Source organism: Grammomys surdaster, unplaced genomic scaffold (assembly GCF_004785775.1).
Source record: "Grammomys surdaster isolate TR1022 unplaced genomic scaffold, NIH_TR_1.0 373, whole genome shotgun sequence".
Classification (NCBI taxonomy): domain Eukaryota; kingdom Metazoa; phylum Chordata; class Mammalia; order Rodentia; family Muridae; genus Grammomys; species Grammomys surdaster.
Window position 1 is genome coordinate 6,021,107 of NW_021604792.1, and position 21,234 is coordinate 6,042,340.

A 21,234-nucleotide genomic window follows, 5' to 3' on the forward strand; every position below is an offset into this window, starting at 1 on the left:
AACAACCTCTTTCTAATCTATTAACTTATGAAATTCCATTTTTGCCTAAGAGGTCTAATCAAAGCAAGGCAAAGCTATATTTAATAACATTCATTTGCCTGGAATAATTGTTAGAGAAATCCTTAAGGTTTTACCAGAAAGTAGCTTAATGTCTCAAATAAATTTCAGGTTCACCAAATCAAACCAGTAGGTAAATTAATGAGGAGGAATAAATGTCACCGTTCTCTATACTATCTCATTTTTAAAAAAAAAAAAAAAAAAAAAAGAAAACAGTCACACAATGTAGGGAATCAGAATTTGTTTTTATATCCCTAGAGTTATAAACATTTGTATCAAAATATTTACAATTATAGTATATGAAATATCCTATTAATGAAGAAGCCAAATACAGTACTAGAATAACCCACCAATGCAATGCAAATTACATGAGACATAAATGTCATAGGAAAAAAAACAGTAAAAGACAAGGGAATGCATGGTTCACTCCAGTTATAATTCAACTTTTTAACAAAATATGACTATCTTTTTCTGGCTATCAATGTCTGTTGATATTCTTATGAACATAAGGCAGCCTAGAACTCATGTATGGTAATCAAATTATAATTTAAGAATTTATTATAGCTTTTCTGGCCAGTATCACTACCATCAGCCCAGCAATTTAGTCCTACCTTGAACACTCCCTTAAACATAATACACTAGAGAACTATACTTAGTAATGGTCCCTTTACATAAATACCAGCAACTATAGCATAACAACTCCCTCCCAAAAGAAATGCATATAAGAAATGGATAAGAATATTCCTAGGAAAAGAAAAATAGAAAAGATATCTCAGACTCTTCCTCGGATGATCTTCTATGGGCAATAAAAAACACTATTTCTCAAAAGAAAGCCCTTTAAGGCAGAAATCTGAGATACACTACCTCTAAGTCTTATATAGGGAAACCCCTGCAGCCCCAACAATTTAGCTACCATCTGACTGGATACCCTAAGAGGTTCTCCTGTTTTAAAAAAGAAATCATCTGCCCATCACAAGGACTTTATTCACTTCACAAAAATACTTTTTTTTTCCTGAGAGCAGGCACTCTGTTCTTAACATAAATGAAATATGGTATATGTAATACTCCATAACCAGCTAGCACCTTCCCCCGCATCCCAGGACTTATTCTTTACTTTAGGTTGGTGTATATTTTAATTGGCTTACAGAATTGCCATCTTTAGCTGGAAAATGGTGTGTTGAAAGCTGTTGAGAGGAGACTACTCCAGCCCAAGCCAAAGCTACAGTGACCACTGCATTTAGGTGTTATGTTCTGGTCCCCAGTGTTATGTCAGTCATCATTAGACTTCCTCAAATGTTCCTAATTCAGAGGAAGCTTAACAGAATTGTACAGCAAAGGGACACATACATCTTTCCCATTACATTTGCAAGATACATTGTGTGCATTGGGGGAATCCTAAAAACCCACAACCTTACTGTAGCACTGTGGTGGACATGCGCTTTGACCCTACAGTTTGTGGGGCATTTTCATCTTTGGCTCTAGAGAATCTAGTAAAACTCTAGAAAAGCTGCCTTGGCTTTAAGTGAAAGTCTAGCAGAGTCCACCACAGGAGGCCTCCATGAGGGACAGCTCAGTGAAGTATGACCGAGGAGCTCTGCCTATCCCCACCTGTCTCCCAGATCCTCTGGGGTAAAAACTTCTATTTCTTGGTTAAACCAATTCCATCAACTTGACCTTATAAACCATCTCTCTTTCTACACTTTTGCCAGAAAGGCCACCAAATATGGACATTGGTTTCCTAGCCAAAGCTTCCACTAGAGGCACTTCGGATCTGGATTTGATGTTAGGTTTTAGGTCACAAGGACAAGGTGGCTTCCAGGCTCAGCCTCAGCACAGAGGCAGTATCTGCTCTTGCTAGGACTTGTACCACTATCAGAACTTGATGATATGGATTTGGAAGACCTTAGTGTGTGACCCAGCTGTCACCTTAGGAGTGATCCCAGTGGAATGACAGCTGGTGAGGCCCCAAGTGTATGCAATTGAGGATAGACGGGGCCATATTTGGTGGCTAGAGGAGGACTCTCTGGTGGCCTCAATGAAGCATTAGCATAGCAGCCAACAACTCTCTTCCAAGGATGAGTGCTTGGCAGTAGAGAATCCCACCCCCCAGATATGGTTTGGGTTTGGGCCTCTCCCATTCTTCCTTCCCCCTCCCCTTCCCCCCTCCCCTCTCTTGGTTATTCCTACACAATGACTTCTGCTTCCCTCCCAGATTAAGTTGCTTCCTCCTCCCCAGCCCACCCCCACCCCCAGATGCCCATGAGCTTTATTCAGCTTATTTCTTCCTCAGGACCATATAGAGTATGCCGATGATGAAGCTGAAGCAGAAGCAAATCCAGGTCAGGATGAAACAGTAGCCTTGGTGACTGCTGGAGGAGAAGTTCCCTTCGCTGTGGGCATAATGATGAGTGTAGATAGACACTCCAACCAGGATGCACAGCCCTGCAAGAAACGGGGAGCTGTCAGGGCTGGCATTCAAGTGTTTTGTTTTGTTTTTTATGATCTCATTTTCCCAGACAGCAATGGGAAAGTGAACTCTATTTGTGTGTCCCTAAATGGTCGCTCTGTTGGTTTGCCCAGATTTGTGCTTGATGGTATGTTGGTGAATGAAACATATCTGGGCTCTCATTGTATCTGTACTGGTTTGTGTGTATTGAAGAATAAATCATGGGGCATCTTGCTTTCTATCTGCCTGTCCCATCTGGGCTTCCATATATCTAGGTACAGTGTTATGAGAGCAGCCTGGCCTTTTATCAAACTGGGTGTTTCCAGAAAGAATGGAGAAGATGGTGCACTGCAGTAATTGTGCACATCATAGCAATAGCTGCATCTTTCTGGGGATCCCCGCCTTCTGTATAGAGGGGCTCCTGATGGTACCCAAGCATATGGGAGTTGCTGATCCAAGCAGCAATAGCAGACCATCAGCAGACAACTAGAGAAGAGAACAGGCCAAGGCAGCTTCGCACAGTCATGTGTTAATCCAAGGCAGTGACTGAAGTGAGGATGGAAGGACTAGTAAAGCTTTTCCTGCAGGGCTGTGTATGTAGCTTAGAATTAGGGTATTTGTTTAGCATCTCAAGGCCCTGTGTTCAGTCTGGAGCAATGAGAATAAAAGATACTCTCGTGTAAAATAAACTCTGCCGCTCTGGATACTCACAGCACACCAGCATGGTAGACCCCGAGAGGTAGAAGCGGTTTCCCTTCTCCATGGTGAAGAGCTGGAACACGAAGACTACCAGGGAGATTATAGAGAAGATGATGGAGAGGATCATGAAAGCTTGCACTGCCTTGATAGCATCTGTGAAGACAGGGCAGAACCAGGAGCATTAGACAACCTGAGAGTCTGGACACCTTCCTGACCACACCCACAATGGGCTAGGCATTGATAGATGTCTGCACACATACCTTCATTGCCATAGCTCAGAGGAAAGTCATCACAGTTGCCACCAGTGCAGTTCTTCCAAAGCCCTATAGATGCACTTACATCATCTGCAACCATCCAGACCTGAAACCAGAAGAAGATGGAGTCAATTAAGAATTAACCTTCTGCTTTCAGAAGAGGATGTCATCATGTGTCAGGACCAAATCTTAACCAAGATGTCCTAGGCAGCTGTAAATACTGCTAAACCTCTTGTCTCTGTAGAAATTAGATCTCAAGTACATAAAGACCCAAAAGAAATATCACCTTTATGCCAGGTGGTGGTGGTGCACGCCTTTAATCCCAGCACTTGGGAGGCAGAGGCAGGCAGGTTTCTGAGTTCGAGGCCAGCCTGGTCTACAGAGTGAGTTCCAGGACAGCCAGGGCTCCACAGAGAAACCCTGTCTGAAAAAAACAAAAACAAAAAAAAGAAATATCACCTTTCCTCTTTTAACTTCACTCTTCATGGTACACACACACACACACACACACACACACACACACACACTAACTGAAGAAATTCCACCATAGTGGTTTAAAATTCTGAGGTTCTAAGGATGAGGCAATGCACATTGAGTACGCCCAATACACTTTTAAAGACTCACATTTAAGCACCTAGCTAATAAGGGAAAAAAAGTTCAGTCTTGCCTGGTAACACCTCTCTGTGATTCTAGCCCGCTGGAAATAACTCAGGAGGCTCAGGAGTTAAAGCTTCCACTCAGATAGTAAGTTTAAGAGCAACATAGGCTACATGAGACTCTGTCTCAAAACACAAAATCAAAGACATCTGGATGGCTTAGCAATTAAGATCTCTTAAGATCTAGGCCAGTCTGGTCTACATAGTGAGTTCCAGGACACCCAGGGCTATACAAAGAAACCCTATCTAGAAAGGGAAAAAAAAATCTTATTCACCCTTTAACCACAGCAAGGACTGTAGCCCATTCTCGAACCATCATTTGTGTGTCTAATGGTTGGCCATCCTAACTTTATGTTGTTGTTGTTGTTGTTGCTGCTGCTGCTGCTGTTGCTGTTGTTTTGGATGGTTTGGGTTTTTGTGATTTCTGGGGGGTTTTTTGTTTGTTTGTTTGGAACAGGACTATGTAGTTTTCTGGCTATACTGAAACTTATTACATAGACCAAGCTGCCCTCAAACTCACTGGCTCCCAAGTAGTACTAATGGTGCAAGCCAACACACCCAGAAAAATATGTAGCTCAGGCTGACCTCAAACTCATGATCCTCTTTTTTGTTTGTTTGTTTGTTTGTTGTTTGTTTGTTTGTTTTTTGAGACAGGGTTTCTCTGTGTAAGCCTGGCTGTCGTGGAACTCACTCTGTAGACCAGGCTGGCCTCGAACTCGGAAATCCACCTGCCTCTGCTTCCCAAGTGCTGGGATTAAAGGTGTGTGCCACCACTGTCTGGCTGACTCATCATCCTCTTGCCTCTGTCTTCTTCACACAAATCCTACCATCACAATGGGCCAAACTGCCTTAACTTCTAAGTCCAAGAAGCTTGCTCATTTTGTCTAAGACAATACAAACAAATTGGGCGCTAAAAATGACCACTAGGGGTCAGAGTAGCCCCGGGTTCGGAGAGCAAAGACTAGCATCTCTGTAGGAGATCATTTTATTTATGTTATTTTGATTCACTGGGCACCAAGTTAATCCTACCGAATTCCATTTCACACACCGATTTCCACATAAAACTTGAATTTGTCAACCTCATAACCAAGGCAGTGTTCTTATTCTCTGATGTCTATCTATCCTCCAATCAAGAATCTTTTCGGTCTAGCGCATGAACAGATACCCTTAACCCATGCACAGGGAGAGTCTGTCCCACAAGAGTGTCTTTACCAGCCCTCCTGTGTGGACTGCACTTCTACTTTCTTCGACTTCCCTTTCTTCTCTAGAGGAGGCATTCCCATTCTCCAAATACACCTCAATCTCCACCTCCCATAGAGAGGATCCTTCTAGTAACTGAAGATGCCTTGTATTCTCTACCTCACAACAACTCCTGGAAGAATCACTTGTGGACACTCGACTTTTATACTTTTGTTATTTCATCCCTTGATCTATGAGTAGGTGTCGGGTTTTTGCCCCTTCACAGCTAGTCGAGAAGTTAACTGAGCTGTGATTTAACACTCCCACCTCCTGAGTTTTTCTTAACATGTTGCCAAAATATTCCAAAGATTCCTCCCTAGGATGAGTTAACAGGGGGACAGGACTCACGTTGGCAATGGTGGAGACAAACAGCATAATGGCAGTGGCGATGTGGACCACAAAGAGACCAGCCAGTAGCACCAGCATCTTGGCTTTTTAGTGACTTCTAAGTAGAGAATTCTGAAAACAAAAGACAGGGGAGACAGAAAGGTTAATGTCACGCTCAGTAAGACACATCCCACCTTCTCATTTCATGGGCTCTCTGTTGACCCAAGAAAGTGTGACGATCTTTAAAATTCAAAATTCCATCAAAATGTTCTAAAACCTGATTATTGATATACATATCAAAATGCCTACTCATCTGTGTATAGGCAAGTACTTCTGTTTTTTTCCCACATGTTTATAGATTCATTTCTTTAATATAATGAATATTATATAAATATAATGAGTATAATCAAAGAATATAATATTCATTATATTTAGAAGAGCCTGGTATTCTTTATAGCAGCTGCTAATGTTCTGTTTGTGATTGACAGGCCAAAAATATAGGGCTTTGAGTTTTGAAAAGGATTTTGTCACCTCCAGAACTCTGCAGCACCATGCATGCACAATTTCTGTTTGCATGAGGAAAGCAACCATGCTCCAGCAAAATGCTCACCCAGCAAATTTACTCAATGGCCGTAGAGCAAATTGGCTACTAATTTGATCCCGGATGAGACGTAAAATAGGAGAGATACAACTTCTGTTATTACAATGCTCTTTGGCACCCAATAGTATGACAACCTAATTACTGGGTAATGGCTCGATCACTTCCTGATTTAACATTCCAGACTAATACTTGCAACACCTGAGCCTTTGGCCCTGCGTGCCTCTTGGTTGGAGTGCTGTGATGGGTCTAGGGCAATGTAAGATTTCCTGCGGCTCAACATGACAGCTCTGGGGCTACAGAAGTGTAAAGCTTGAGATAAAACCAGATGTGCTTTTTGCTGGTGTTTATGCAACTTCAGTCACTCAGGACCCATCCCCGAAGACAAACAGATGCACAAACCACCCTTCGGAAGCGTAGGAACTAATATAAATTAACAATGTGCGTGGATAAACAAAAGTTCTCAGCCATAATTTCAACAGAGACCACTAAATCGTAAAACCTAGAAGCTAAAGGAAGCATGAGGGGGGCAAACATGAGGGAGCCGTGCATGATACCTCCGTGTCATGCCTATGACAGATAGATGCAGATCCAGTTCAGAGAAACATCAAAAGGAAAGGACTTGGGAGGGGGAGCGGTGTTATTCACCCTCTAGGCAGGGAGGGTGTGAGCATGCACCAACCTTAGAGGAGATGCTGCCTGCATCCTGCAATGGCTCGCTTCCCCCTCTCTCTCCGCCTGATTTAATTGATGCTTTGTCTGTGCTCAAGCCACTTTCAAGCTACACTAGGTATTTATTAGAACACCGATACTATCATTATTCTGACATTTCGGGTGTCTTTTGTCTCCTCTCGCTTTCTCATTAGCTACTCAAAGCCAAACGTGATCTACTGCACGTCTGGGTTCTTGGCTCTTCGTAGACACTGGTTTCTACTCTCCAAAAAAAAAAAAAAAAAAAAAAAAAACTCTCTTCCCCACTGCTTCCCTCCAGGCGAGCAGAGAATGTTCCCAATTTAACTGTGAATGGCAAAACCGACATCATTTTCCTGCTGCCTCTGGGGAGAGCCTGTGAATCCTCTCTCCCAACATTCAAGCTCACGGCTGCTTTTCTGGAGTTCTGGCTCCTGTAACTTCCCACTTGGCTTTCACGTATGGAGAAAAGGAGATTTGTTTTATTTTTTGTTTGTTTTTGTTTTTTGAGTTAGAAATTGACTTAGAATTATTCCAAGGGCTTTGATATCTGCCTCAGTTTCCTCATATGTGAAGAGGGGTAATGATATCTATCCATCATACCCAGAGGTGTGAGGGTTCGACTGGATTATGTAAGTAAAAATGCCTTCTGCAGCATGGTAGAGTACCATGTGTGTCACGTGGTACTGCTAATAACAGAGTTGCCATGGTTGTTGTTATCATTACTGTCTTTTCTTCTATGAAGCAGAGTAGCTGTTACCAACCCGAACCAGATATTCAGTTACACACCACTCCACATCACGGTCAAGAAATGAGATATTTGCAGGGTAGTTCACCAAGCAGCATATGGCTAAAATCACTTTAGTCCTCAGAAATTGTCATTTTTGTCTAGTCCTCACCCCCTCAAGTAGGGAGGATATGAAGAACACATCCTCCAGAATCACCAGAGACAGCTGGCTTTCCTCAGCCCAGGTTTGCCTATCTAGAATTAAGCTGACTCAGGAAAGAAAATGATAAGAGTCACATAGGGACATCCTTTGTCCAGCCCTCCTTGACCCTTTAATGACACTCTGGTTAATTTTGTTTATAACTGACAAATTTTCTCCTAATCGTGAGAAGTAGTTGAGGAGCCAAGAATGGGACCTAATCCACCAAGCGAGGCCTCTTTAAAGGAGTTGCCTGACAGGCGGGTGAATTCAGGAGACTTTCTGTCTCCTTGACTGCCCTGGGACCCTATCCAGCAGAGTCCCTCTTGTTTCATCCTGCTGACGGCCTCGTCCAGTGGCCCCCATCACATCCGGGAAGCGTGGACTCCACTGGCCACCCAGTTCTTATCCCCTGCCTGCTGCCACCTGAAGAGCAAGTGAAGGAACTCAAACTAAAAGTGACTCTTTTATCCAAGATGAGGGTGGGGGTGGGGATGGTGTGCTGTGTCTTTTCCCTAAGGCAAGGAACAAAATATCTCAGATCAATGGGCGTTCTTAGTGAACAAACCCTACAGTTCTCCCTGCCTCTGGGTGCTGTGTGCAGCCACTGCGGAGGCGGGTTAGGTGGAGTTACTGTGTGACCCACATAACTTCATTTATTTGTCAAGTTTAGCAGTGTCACCCACCGTCAGCTTAGAGGGACTCCCGTTATTTTTAACACCCCTCTTCTAAAATACTTGGAAACACAATGGAATACTTTATGAAATTTCTATGTTGGATCACCCATGGCTTCCCAGCCTCTATAGTAGAAAGCCTATCCCTTAGTCCAGGATAGCTCTTCTCAATTTGTGGGTTGTGACCCCCGTGGGGGTGGAATGACCCTTTCACAGGGGCTCCATATGAGATACTTACACTACAATTCATAACAGCAGCAAGATTACAGTTATGAAATAGCAACAGAGTAACTTTATGGATAAAGGGTCCCAGCATTAGGAAGGCTGAGAACTACAGGTCTAGGAGGACCAAACCCTCAGGGTCTTTTCAGAAAACCACCAGTGGTGGCTGATGGGTGGGTATCTGAGAAGCTAGGAAACAGTAACTGAGAATAAGTCTGAGCAAGCTCTAGATACTTCCACCCGCCATGGTCTCCTGTAGCTAGCTCATCCTTTGATTCACTCCTCGCCCAAAGACTAAGACCATTTCTGGAGTCAGACTCAGAGTGGACCTCACCAGTATAGCACTTGCCTATCATGTTCAAAGCCCTGGGATCTGTTCTCAGCACCACCACAAAAACAAAACAAAAACAAAACAGGCATTTAGACAATTTTGAAAGTATGGGCTGCTGCAGCTTTTTCTCACTGAAACAATAACGAGATTCTCCCTCCTGTTTCTCCAAAATGCCGCGGTTGGCATTCTTCAGTGGAGAGCACAGTCCTCAATCTCAAGGGGCGGAGCAAACCCGGAAGCAGAGAACACAGTACCACAACTCTGACTGTCCCAGTGTACCGCCCTCCTCCCTTCTTGCTACATGGACAGACCCAAAGTGTTTCATGTGTCGTTGGGGACTGTCATATCAGGAATTTTGTGGTACTTTTACACTCCCTGGTGGGTGTGAGCCATCACACCTGGTCAATTCAAATCTTTGGAAAGGTTGGAAAGTGTTCTGGCTTCTAAGTGGACGACAAGAACACTTCTCATGTATCTGCTCCCTGTAAGGGGTGTGCTGGGGGGGGGGGTCTAGGGACACAGAGAAACAACCAAAAGGCACGGACGGCCACACCAGAAGGAAGTAACTATTAGGAAAGACAGGGACCAAACTCTCATAGCCAAGTACAGCTGGGAATTACCACGTAGCCCAAACTGGTCTCTAACTTGTGGGAATCCTCCTGCCTCCTTAGTGCTAAGCTAACACCCCAAGTGTATGGAGCTGAACATCTCACTTGAGACTGGGTGACAGACAGTCTCAGAAATGAGACAGTCTCTGTGATGGCAAGAACATACAAGATGCTTCCTAAAACCATGCTGTGGATTTGGCTGGCTGAAGCTAGTTTCGACAGTTCTGAGGAGTAGGGATGAGGGATATCTAAGATAGTCCATTACTGGGAAGAAAAGACCAATAATGGTTCAGCCTCCATGCTGATTTCCTGCCTGAACCATCACAGTCACCTGGGAGTCTCTAGCTGTATTATCTTGCACGGGTCCCTATCCTGCCCACACTGTCAGGATGCTAGTCTGGATGCTGGTGTCAGTCCCTCCCATGGCACCCTCTCTACCCTTTCCCTCACCATGCTTCCTCTGTACTGCTGTTGGGTTATCTGACCATGTCCTTCCTCAGCCTACAACCCCCATCCCCCTACCACAACTGAGGCAAGCACCAGCCTCCAGGAAGTGAGACTCCAGACAGCTGCCCATGGAATCCTGGGAATTTGACTTCCAAAAATGAAAGCTGTTTTTATATCCTTTCCCTAGTAACTGCCTATTAATTTTTTCTCTCACCAAGCTCAAATTCTGCATTCGTCTTTCCATACGACTGAAGTCATTTTTTTTCCCTGCTGTTATGTTACACAGTCCTAATAAAGGCCCTCATGGCAGCCTTCCTGATGACAGAGTGCTTTATGGACGTGCTTGGCTCCCCTACCCTGAGGAGTCTGAGTTCCGTAGAGCAGACTCTATGACAGGTACCAGATAAATCTCGTTAATGAACAAATAAATGAACTAAAGAGAGAAGTACTTCCTTCACTGTGCAAAAATGATAGCAGAGCAGCGGAAGGACACAGAACACCTCCTTTCTCTTCTGTTCATTTTTTAATCTTTATTTTATGTGTATGGATGTCTTGCCTATATGTATATCTGTGTACCATGAGATGGTATGATACCCATGGAGGCCAGAAAATGGTGCCAGGGCCCCTGGAGCTGGAATCACAAACAATTATGAACTGCCAGCTATAGGGATTCTGGAAATTGAACTGGAGTCCCCTGGAAGGGCATCCAGTGATCTTAATCAGCAAAACAGAACTTCCTTTTTTCTTTTAATGTAGCATATACTTTAGCCTTCTGTCCCTTTTATAAATTATTTGTCACATCACTACAAGTTATGTGTGGGCACATTATTATACACAAACTTCTTATTTTATTCCCACTTAACTTTTGTAATTACTTTTTGGTAAGTATAGAACTTCCAGGCTAAGGGAGAGCTTCAAGGTTTGGTTCCAAAACCATGAAACTCATCTCCAAACTCAACTTGAAAATCTATACAAACCATACTTAAACTCCATCTGCCCTTCGGAACTATCTACCAAGGCCCTATTATTAGCAAAGTCCCGTCAACAGTACATGCAGCGCACAGAATTTGAGTATAATTCAATTGGTGAGAGTGAGTGCTTGCCTTTCTCAAGTAGAGTGGAACACACCTTTAATCCCAGCATTCTGGAGCCAGAGGCAGGCAGTGCTCTGTGAGTTCAAGGTTAGCCTGGTCTACTATACATGAGTTCCAGGATACATGCAGCTACATTGTGAGACTCTGTCTCAAAAACAGACAAACGAACAAAAAGTGAAAAGAGCACTTCCCTAGCACTCAGGAGGCCCTTGGTTCAATTCCCAACACACATACACACACACACACACACACACACACACACACACACACACAAGGCACAGCTCAGTCCTGAGATTATTCTTACTAGAGCCTCCTCTGTCCTTGACATTCCCATCTCCTGCTGGCTAACTGCAAATTAGGGTGACGGCTTTCTCACCCCATCTGATCCAAGACCTGGCACTTCCTGCAAGGCAGTGGGGAGAGAGGAAAGGCCAAATATCTCTAAAAGGGATTGAGTCAAGTGGTCTTCATGAGTCAGCCCTGACTGTACACATCTTCCTCAATGTGACATTTGAAACAGATCCGAGGCTATCTGTGTTTCCCAAGGACGCTGCAGGGTGGCACGGAAGTCTGTCTACCCTCCTCCCCATCAACACCATTCTTGTTGTGCTTGGGGTTCAAACGTGTTTGCGTTCCCACTGAGGGTCATTTTAGTTGGTAAAATAGACGTCCGTGGGACAAAAAGCAAATAAGAAAAGGAAATTCTGCCCTTTGGGAACAGTGCGGAGGATGTATCTGGAGGAGGAGAAGGCTGGGCTCGAAAGCAAGCTGGGTGGATGGGACTTCGGATGAGCTTCCCTGACCATTGTTATTGCTTTTTATGTCATGTGTACTTTTCCATTCTCGACATTGTCTTCACGCACAGATGGAAAGGGAGGCATGCATCTCTGTGTGGGAAATGGGGGGGGGGGTCCTAGAGGACCAAGTTTCCTGTTTCTGCATCTGGGATGTTCAGCGTGGAAAGAAAACTCTATGGGCCTCCCCTCCAGCTGCGCTATCTCACACTAGGGCCGATGCTTTGAGTACTGGTGGATTCTGTGCCTGTTTACAGTGGAGCAGTAAAAGAAAGAGGGGTCTGGATGATTCGGGGAAATGGCTGTTTCTTTGTGTCCCAGGGAAAGGGGCTACAAAGGTGGCCTGTCATAAATAGGGCAGTCTCTTTGGGGCTAATACCGCCTGTATAACCTGCCACACATAGTTAGACTATAGAGCCAAAGAGTTAGCTTGAAGCACAGCAAAAGTGTTAGAAGGAAGTGGAAGAGGAAAGGAAAGACACAGAAAGAGGAAAGAAAAGGAAAAAAGACATGAAAAAAGATGAAATGGAAAGGAAACAGGGAGGAAAGGGGAAAGAAAAAATCAGAAAGAAAAAAATAAGAGGGAGGGAGGGAGGAGAGAGAGGGAGAGGAGAAAAGGAGGTCCACTTAGAAAGGTGAGGCCAAGTTCCACAAACATTCTGTCTGGCTAATGGCCAGAATTGAAAGATTTTGCAAACCTGTCTGCTTGGTGAAAGGTAGGGAGACTGGGTCCCAAGTGATAAAGGACACACACTAAGTTTAAATTTCTTAAGGACCTCATAGGCTTAGCATGAGCATTGAAGGGCCCATCCCCAACACAAAGCAAGCCAAATGCTGTAGGTCATATTTATTCATTAGTGAAGCAAAGAACGGCTCAGGCGAGGTGGTCTTGAGACTTCTCTGCAGCCCGAGAGCCGTGGACTATGCAAAGGCAAGCAAATAGCATGAATATTGTTTTTGCAGATGCATCCAGAGACACCCCACCCTCGTCTCTTATTTCCGCTTGTCCTCCATTATATCCATGGAGTGGGTGGATCTGGACAACATCTGCAAAGGCTGAGGACAGACCTAGGCTGTAAGGCCTGATTTCAGCCCACGCCCTCTGACAAAGGCAGCTGGCCAGTGTCGGGAGGATGTCTCCTGAGTGAGGACGGAAGCTTCTGCTGCCTTCTGCTCCTGACAAAGGAGAAGTATCTCTGCAGCCAGATCATCTTCCAGGGACACATTGCCAAGATAATAACTAGGGTTTAGTAAGAAAAATCAAGGTGAGGCTGGGCCCTAGTGGCTTCTGGGTACATCTGACAGCAGGTGGCACTAACATTCTTCAACCAGCAAAGGCTGAGGGAGCTGGAGGAGTGTGCACAGCTGGGGCTCCCAAGCATGCTGGGTAGGCACTGGCTTGGTGCAGTTTTAGAGAATTTGACTACTTTGTTTTGAGAGGTATTGGGGTCTTTCAGTCATGCCCTTTGACCAAGACTTCTGCCTCCCAGCTAACAGAGTTAGAATGAAGCTGCTATCTTGGATCTCCACTCCAGCTCGGTTTTCTGTCTTCTATCTGAGGTGTGTGTGTGTGTGTGTGTGTGTGTGTGTGTGTGTGTGTGTAAGTATTTGAGTGTGTAACTATTTGAGTGTGTGTATGTGTGTGTGAGAGTGTGTATGTGAGTATGTGAGAGAGTGTGTTTGTGTGTGTGAGTGTGTTTGAGTATGTATGTGTGTGTGAATGTGTGTGAGTGTGTGTGTGTGTGAATGTGTGTGTATGTGTCTGTGAATGTGTGTGTGAGTCTGAGTGTGTGAGTGTGTATGTGTCTGTGAATGTGTGAGTATGTGAGTGTGTGTGTATGTGTGAGAGTATCTGTGTGTGTATGTGTACGAGTATGTGAGAGAGTATGTTAGTGTGTGTATGTGAGAGAGTGTGTTTGTGTGTGTGAGTGTGTGTGAGTCTGTATGTGTCTGTGAATGTGTATGTGAGTGTGTGAGTGAGTGTGAGTGTGTGTGAGTGTGTATGTGTCTGTGAATGTGTATGTGAGTGTGTGAGTGAGTGTGAGTGTGTGTGAGTGTGTATGTGTCTGTGAATGTGTATGTGAGTGTGTGAGTGAGTGTGAGTGTGTGTGAGTGTGTATGTGTCTGTGAATGTGTATGTGAGTGTGTGAGTGAGTGTGAGTGTGTGTGAGTGTGTATGTGTCTGTGAATGTGTACGTGAGTGTGTGAGTGAGAGTGTGTGTGTGAGTGTGTATGTGTCTGTGAATGTGTATGTGAGTGTGTGAGTGTGAGTGTGAGTGTGTGTGTGTGTGTGTGTGTGTGTGTAACAGCCAGAAGACAATCCTAGTGTCATTTATTCTCAGTTGCCCTCTGGCTTGTTTTTTGTTGCTGTTGTGTTTATGAGCTGGGGTCTTATCAGCGGCTTGGACCTCACGATGCAGCTAGGCTGACTGGCTAGGAGCCCCAGGCATCCTCCTGTCTCCCTTTCCCCAGAGATGAGATTACAACTCCAACCACACCCAATTATTCAAGTGGGCTTTGAGAATCAAACTCAAGTCCTCATTTGCACAAGTGAGCTCTTTACCCACTGAGCTATCTCCCCAGCCCCTCCTTTGATATTTTGAGACAGAATCACTGTGTAGTCCCTGATAGCATTGAACTCCCAGCAATCCTCCTGCTTCAACCCTTCCCAGCATTGGGATCAAAGGCATGTGGCACCACACCCAGATATCATCGGAGGGTTTGACAGTTACCGGTGGCTCTGTTCCTCCCACAATGTTTGAGTTGATCAGAGTTGGACAGCCCCTCAAAATAATCCCAGTGATCTATACAAAGGGTCTTTCAAAGGCCATTGCTTTTTCCTGTCATACTGCTTTCTATGGCCCACCCAGGACAGACAGCTGGTGCTGTCAAAGCCCTCCCTGCCAGCACTGAGACTAGAGACTGGTTTCCACATTCTCAGCACTGGCTGATTCCCCTCCCTGTGGTAGCTCAGGGAGCAGCCATGAGCAAAGGGGAATTCAGTGGCTTTCCAGGCCTCCGTGAATGTGCCTGCTTAAGCAAAAGTCACCATAGCAGTTTAGCCACGCTTTCTCCCCTTCCTTCTCTCAGACCCCAAGGGAAAGAGCTTAGGTTTCTAAGAGCAGATGTTTAAGGTCTAGGTCCTTACTAGGCTCTCCTTTCTCATTTGAGAGAAGAAGCACCAGAACTCTACCTATAAAACCCAATGTCCCCAAATATGCAACAACCATGCCACAACAAAGAAGAGAAAAAGATTTTCATGGAGGTCAAAAAAATTCAGAATTTTGATCCAATGGCTATCCTAGGGCAGTGAGACCAGTCATGTCTCCCTTGCCCGTTCACTTTCTCTCTCTCTCTACTTGGTTCTCTCTAGACCTTTCTGTTTGCTCCATCCCCCAAACACCCAGTTTCTGCTCACTTGCTGGATCTCTCACTCCCCTCCAGTTCGTCAACCTTCCCTGTCTTCCTAGTATGCTCTCCCTTTGCTCTCATCCACACCTGCACCTGTTCTCCCTCTTCCAGAGGAGAGAGATGTTTTACCCAGGACCAGCTCAGTTCCTGAGTGTCTGAGCCCAGTTATGCTCCTAGTGAATCAATGTGTGCACAGATTCCTCCAGAGATGGGACACTTTGTTTGATAAACCAAACATCTTCCTTCTTTCCAAGCTCGAGTAATATCTGAGGCTATTACAGGTGAGTTCTTTAATACTGTGCCCAAGGAATCTTAGATCAGGTAGGGCAGCAGAAGCCACCTCCTCATCCCCTGACCCCTCCAGTTCTTGTAACTGAATGCAGAGCCACGAGCGAGCGTGCTAGGTAAGCATACTGCCTGTAGGCTGTATCTCTAGCCCATGGTTTGATTATACTAACTTTTGTGGGTTAAATCAGCCATTCACATGGATTTAAGGGACTTCTTAAAATGGAAGTGGTAAGGTCCTAGATTTTTCAGAGCCTTAAGGGTCTTGGTGGCCAAGTTGTCTCTTCCTCCTGTCTTAGTGACTTGTTTCTGATCACAGGGAAGATTCGAGGCAAGACCAGAGCCCCAGCTTGCTACTCAGTCCTCTCACATCCTCCCCACAATTATTGACATGATTCCAACATGTGCCAACAGTGCTGGGTTGTAACTGCCTGTTTGAAAGAAGACTCCATGAAAGAGACTCAGGAAAGTCCGAGGCAGCCCAGCCGCAGAAGGGCAAAAGTCTTAGTTGTGAAAATACTCTTTCTGAACAGGGAAGAAAACGTTGACATTCACACCCCCCCACACACACACACACCAATATTTTGCTTAAAAGGGAGGTTCAAAAGCAGAAATAGCCATGTTTGTATTTTTCTTTTCCTTTGGTGTCAGGGAATTCACCAGTCGAATTGAGGGATGTGTTTCACAAGATAGAGTACCAGGGACTGAAGTGTTCCAGAGTCTTCTTGGAGACTCAAGTTTGGGAAATGAATGTTAGAAACCCAAGGAGATCCCAACTGGACCCAATGTGTATTCGTTGATTCTGGAAAAACAAGGACAACCCAGAAATTACCTGAGAAGACTATTTCAAAAACAAGGCTTAGGTCCAGAAAATTCTAGTTTGATGGTAATCAAGAATTATAGCCCTTCAAAGATCTGATATTCAGATTCCTGGCTATTAGACAGAGCCTCCTTTGGTGGACAGAGTGTTGCCACACTAGGTTACAAGAGTGCACAGGCATACACTACAAGCACTATGAATCAGGGGACAATCCCCAAACGGCTGCTAGAAGCTCATATTTCAGGGGTCGGGTTGATTTAACTATGACCAGTAGATAGCAACATTGGGTGTGTCACCCATGTGCATCTAAGAGTCCTGGAGTCCTCTGAGATTGCCTGTTAGGTAGCTATGTATACACATATACAGTGAGTTGCAGAAGTGACTACAACCATGTGCTTAGAAAATAAAATAGCTCAGAACCAATCATGTAGAAACGAATGGTGTGACTGGGTGGATAATCTTAATATTTCAGAAATGCTCTTTCTGCATTCCACACGCTCCAGCAGCGGAGGTACACACCCATAACCTGAGCATTCAGGGGAAAAGGGTGGAGAAAGTTCTAGGCTCCAGCCTGCCATTCATGGAGAAACTCCATCTCACAACACAAAACAGCTGAGCATAGTGCCATATGACTTTAATTTCAGCAGTCAGGAAGCAGAAGCAGGTAGATCTTTGTGAGTTCAAAGCCAGTCTGGTCTACATAGTAAGTTCCAGACAGCCAGGGCTACATAGTAAGAGTCTGAATAATAAAGAAAAGAATAAAACAAGATAGTGTGGATGGTGACATTCCTCCGAGCCATACTGATTAAATGTTAAACAAAGATGAAATGTCTAGAGGAACAGGAAGTGGAGCATTGGGTGGGGGCGGCAGCAGAACAGAATTGAAAAGCCTCCACTCCCCCTGGGGTCATTTCAGGCTTGCAAAACAAGAACTTTCAGAGAAACCATTTTTTGCTGAATTTCAGAAACTCTGGTATGTTTGCTGTCTAGAAAGAAGGTCAGGTGTGAGCGAACATTCTGAGGCACGTACAGGCTGGGTGTCCCCACCCTGGTATCTTGAGAAGCTGTGAGCCACAGGACAACCATCCATTCATGATGATGTAAAAGTTAGATTCTGCATATGCTAAGATAATAAGATTATCTTCCCATTTTGTTGTCGTTGTTGTTGTTGTTACTGTTTTGTTTTTTAAACAGTTTCACTGGTTGGCCCCAGGCTAGCCTTGAACCTTTAGCAATCTCCTGCCTCAGCTCCCCAAGTCCTGGGATTACAGGTATGAACTACCATGGTTGACCTCCAAATTTAAGATTCTATAAAAGCAATGAAGAAGAAAAAGGAAAGAACCAATTTGCCCTGTGACTTTCACCATGGCCATATCCCAGGTGGGGAACCCCTTCAGGTTGTGTGGAGGCTATGGAAAATCAGGTTTGCCTTCACAGAGACATGACTGGCTTCCTGCTCTGCAGTCCCAAAGCTGCCTAGAAACAGCTGCATTCCTGACAGCTTCCATGGAGTCCTTCCTCAGGGTTGGAGACCAGCCTAATCTTGTTTCCAGAGGAGAGCAAAGACGGGTGAGAAAGCTAGCCAACCTTTCTCAAGGTCTGGAGACAGACATCTGTCCTCTGGCAGAGTACTGCCCTTACTACTGGCCCATAGCCACAGTCTTGGGACATGATCGTCTCTGACTGGACCTTGCTGGCCTTCTGCCAACTCCCAGGACAGTTTAATACCCTGGAACAATGTAAAATCTGGGGGCTCTCTGACAGGGATGCCAGACCGGATGTCCAGCAGCCCTGGACAGTGTTCTGCCTCCACCCTATTCTGCAGTCTCTGGATGAAACTGGAGCCGCCTGCAGATGAGAGGCCATGATTTGGGAGCAGGGTAGTAATAGCCTCTTTTTTCCAGGACAACCGAAGACTTAGAGGTGAAGCCCAGAAAGGCTCACACACAGCCCTGGGACTCTCCCACTACTTGGAGGCAAAAAGTCAGAGCAGCGATTTTTTTTTGTTTTAAATCGTCCTCCAACTCCATGGGGAATGTGAGGTGGGGGGCACACAAAACGTTATATATATTCTCATTTGTCAAGGGACAGTGGCATTTGAGACAACTCCATGGGTCATGCAGTTTACCCCTCCAGTGTTCTCTTTTTGCTGACTTGTTTAAGGCTGCCTAGTTTCAACCAGATCAGAATGACACACAATCGCATGTGTGATCTTCACAGGAAACTGTGGCTGTGGACCTAAGGAAGACAGCTTCCCCAGTTGACACCCATGCAATCTGGAAGTAATAAACACTGGAAGCAAAAGCAGTTGTTCTCCAAGTCTTGAGAAGTGGGTCCTAGTGCTTACCCATCTCCCTGAGCTTGGGGCTAAGGGTTAGCTTTGCAAAGATTTTTGACAGATCAATGGACACACACCCACCGATTACTTTTAAATTTTCTCTTCCAACCAGCAAGCTGCATTTCTAAAGACAAAGGCGCCTGGCTTCATCAGGCAAGCTGAATCCTGTCACTCTCCTCTGGCTTGTTTATGAGAGGGGGAAAAAAACACATCTGTGTTGAAATGAACCACACCTCCACAGACATTCAACCAAAAATGCTAAGCTAATAAAAAAAAAAAAAGCAAACACAGTCGTGTGCCTTTGTTCTTTTTGCATTTAGCACGTGGGTTTGTAGTTATACAATATTTTGGACAAAAGCAATAAGATAAATATTCCCGTATGATTGCTGCCACACTAGAAAATTCCATGTCCACTTAGAAAAAAAATCTTTAATAGATTCTGAAAGATCTTTTTTCTTCCCTAAGTTGGCTCCAAAATGCAGATGCCTGGGGTGGGAAGCACAAAGCCATTCAACAGCTTTACAGGAGTCCCTGAAGTCTCCTAGCCCCACCCTCCCCCCTCCGTCTTCCCCCACCTCCACATCTGGCCAAGGATTCCAGAACCCACACCATTCCACCAAATCAACCCCTCCCAAGTTTTATTTGAAACACCCTTTGCCTCTGTTTCCCTAACGGTTTTTTCTTTAAACAAACCAATCCCCTCTTCCTTTCCTGTGAGAAGGGGGTGGAGGAAAACAAGAGAAAGAAAGAAATACTTAAACGGACATCAACAGACAAGAGGGGGACAGTCAGTAAATACGATCACAAAAATAAACTGAAACCCAGAAATTTATCCACCGTCACCTAGAAGCGTAAAAGAGCAGCAAACAACCCACAAAGCAAAGCAAACTTTCTTTTCTGAGACTGCCTTTAACCTGCCCAGAGAGAAAAGTTGAAGTGTCTTCGTAAGTTATCATCCTTCCAGATTTCAGCTCCAAGTAATTTGAATGAAAACGAGAGATTTGGAAACATCTTTCAAGCCTGCTACGTCATATCGAAGGCACATAGAGTTCCTCCCATAAAGAATAGTCCACCCAGGTTTGTTCCAAAGTCCCTGCTCCTTCCACTTCCTTGGAGCAAGAATCCAGTACCAGCAAGAGAATGTGATCACTGCTGGTAGCCCAGATTCCTCCACTGTGTTAAGCTAAAAGTTTCAAGGACTCCGTTGTTTGCAAGCCATTAGAGGGATAGCAGAGAAAAGAAGAGAGGCTTCAAGGAGCCTAACAGAGGGAAGAAAGGAGCGGGGTCTGCAGAGTTTTCCCAGTGCGGGAACAATCTTACCTGGAGTATCCAGTGACAGAGGCAGATGCCCTGGGTGCTGGAGCTGGCTGCTGGTCTGGTTCGCTCTTCAGGAGGTCTGCGACCACAGTGAGGGGAGGGACCTGACTCCCGAGGTTATAAGTTTCCTGGGCTGGTGTGCTGGGGTGTGTGATGGGCGGTTTCTTTTCCCCGTGTTTTAAAGGAGTTTCTATGAATCAGTCTGGATTAAAAAAAAAAAAAAAGTTGGTGAGCCACGCCCTGCTAAGTTGGCAGCGGGTCAGAAGTGGCTGGGAGTGAGCCATCAATTCAAAGAACCCTGTTGTAGCTCCCTCTGACTCAGACACACAGACCGCAGTGGAAAAAGGGGTGACATTGCTTCAAATGAGTAAGAGGAGTCACACAAATAGATCTGTTTACCGAAGCCCAGTTCTCCTACCCAGAAGGAGCCTCGGTTGCCAAGGACATGAGACAAAACACAGGTTAGGGTCAGGAGGAGGAGGAGAGCGGGGTAGAGCAGTTCCACATTAATTAAAGTCCCGGCTAATCATCAAACAGGATCCCCCGTTCTTCCTCCCCCACCACACACATCAGCAGCTGCTCATCACCAGGAATTTTCAGACTCATTTCTTGTTGACTTCCCTGCCTGACCCCTGTGCCCTGACCTGTAGGCGGCAGTGGGATGAGGTCCCGAAGCAGAAGGGCACCCAGCACGCTCCGAATGTTGGGGCACTGGTTGGCAGCAGGTAATCCTGGGTCTTTAGTTAAACTCTCACCCCTATGGATTGTTGGCATTGCAGATGGAAGTCTTCGAATTAAGGACTTTGCACTCTGATCCTTGTGTGATAATCATTTGGACCTTGTTCCACCGTTGGTTTTTGTGAAGCTAGTCAGGGACCCAATCACAGCTTTCTCCCTGAACAACTTCCCACTTAATCTCAGAGTTGGGGTGGAGGTGGGGGTGGGTGGGTGGGGGCCTACAGAGTTGTCTAATCCCACAGCCCTGGTCACCTCACTAAAGA

The 21,234-nt window shown here is 45.1% G+C and overlaps 1 protein-coding gene across 2 annotated transcripts; it reads right to left on the reverse strand.

Moving 5' to 3' along the window:
* Positions 1-283: 283 nt before the first annotated feature.
* On the reverse strand, positions 284-20,981 carry Emp1 (epithelial membrane protein 1). Of its 2 annotated transcripts, none has more exons than XM_028780985.1 (6): positions 20,878-20,981; positions 20,237-20,435; positions 5,700-5,810; positions 3,463-3,562; positions 3,215-3,355; positions 284-2,499 (listed from the first exon to the last, which is right to left on the reverse strand). In XM_028780985.1, exons 3-6 carry the CDS (start codon positions 5,775-5,777, stop codon positions 2,333-2,335), a joined length of 486 nt encoding a protein of 161 aa, XP_028636818.1. In that variant the 5' UTR covers positions 5,778-5,810; positions 20,237-20,435; positions 20,878-20,981; the 3' UTR covers positions 284-2,332. The 2 variants fall into 2 exon arrangements, with proteins under 2 accessions (XP_028636818.1, XP_028636819.1); XM_028780986.1 differs by lacking the exon at positions 20,878-20,981 and adding an exon at positions 20,652-20,753.
* Positions 20,982-21,234: the final 253 nt, after the last annotated feature.

Coding starts and splice junctions, on each gene's coding strand:
- Emp1 (XM_028780985.1), bottom strand. CDS start 5,777: ATGCTGGTGCTACTGGCTGGTCTCTTTGTGGTCCACATCGCCACTGCC. Junction 3,356..3,462: donor TCTGAGCTATGGCAATGAAG/GTATGTGTGCAG, acceptor CTGTCTTCACAG/ATGCTATCAAGGCAGTGCAA. Junction 2,500..3,214: donor GTCTACCATGCTGGTGTGCT/GTGAGTATCCAG, acceptor CGTTTCTTGCAG/GGCTGTGCATCCTGGTTGGA.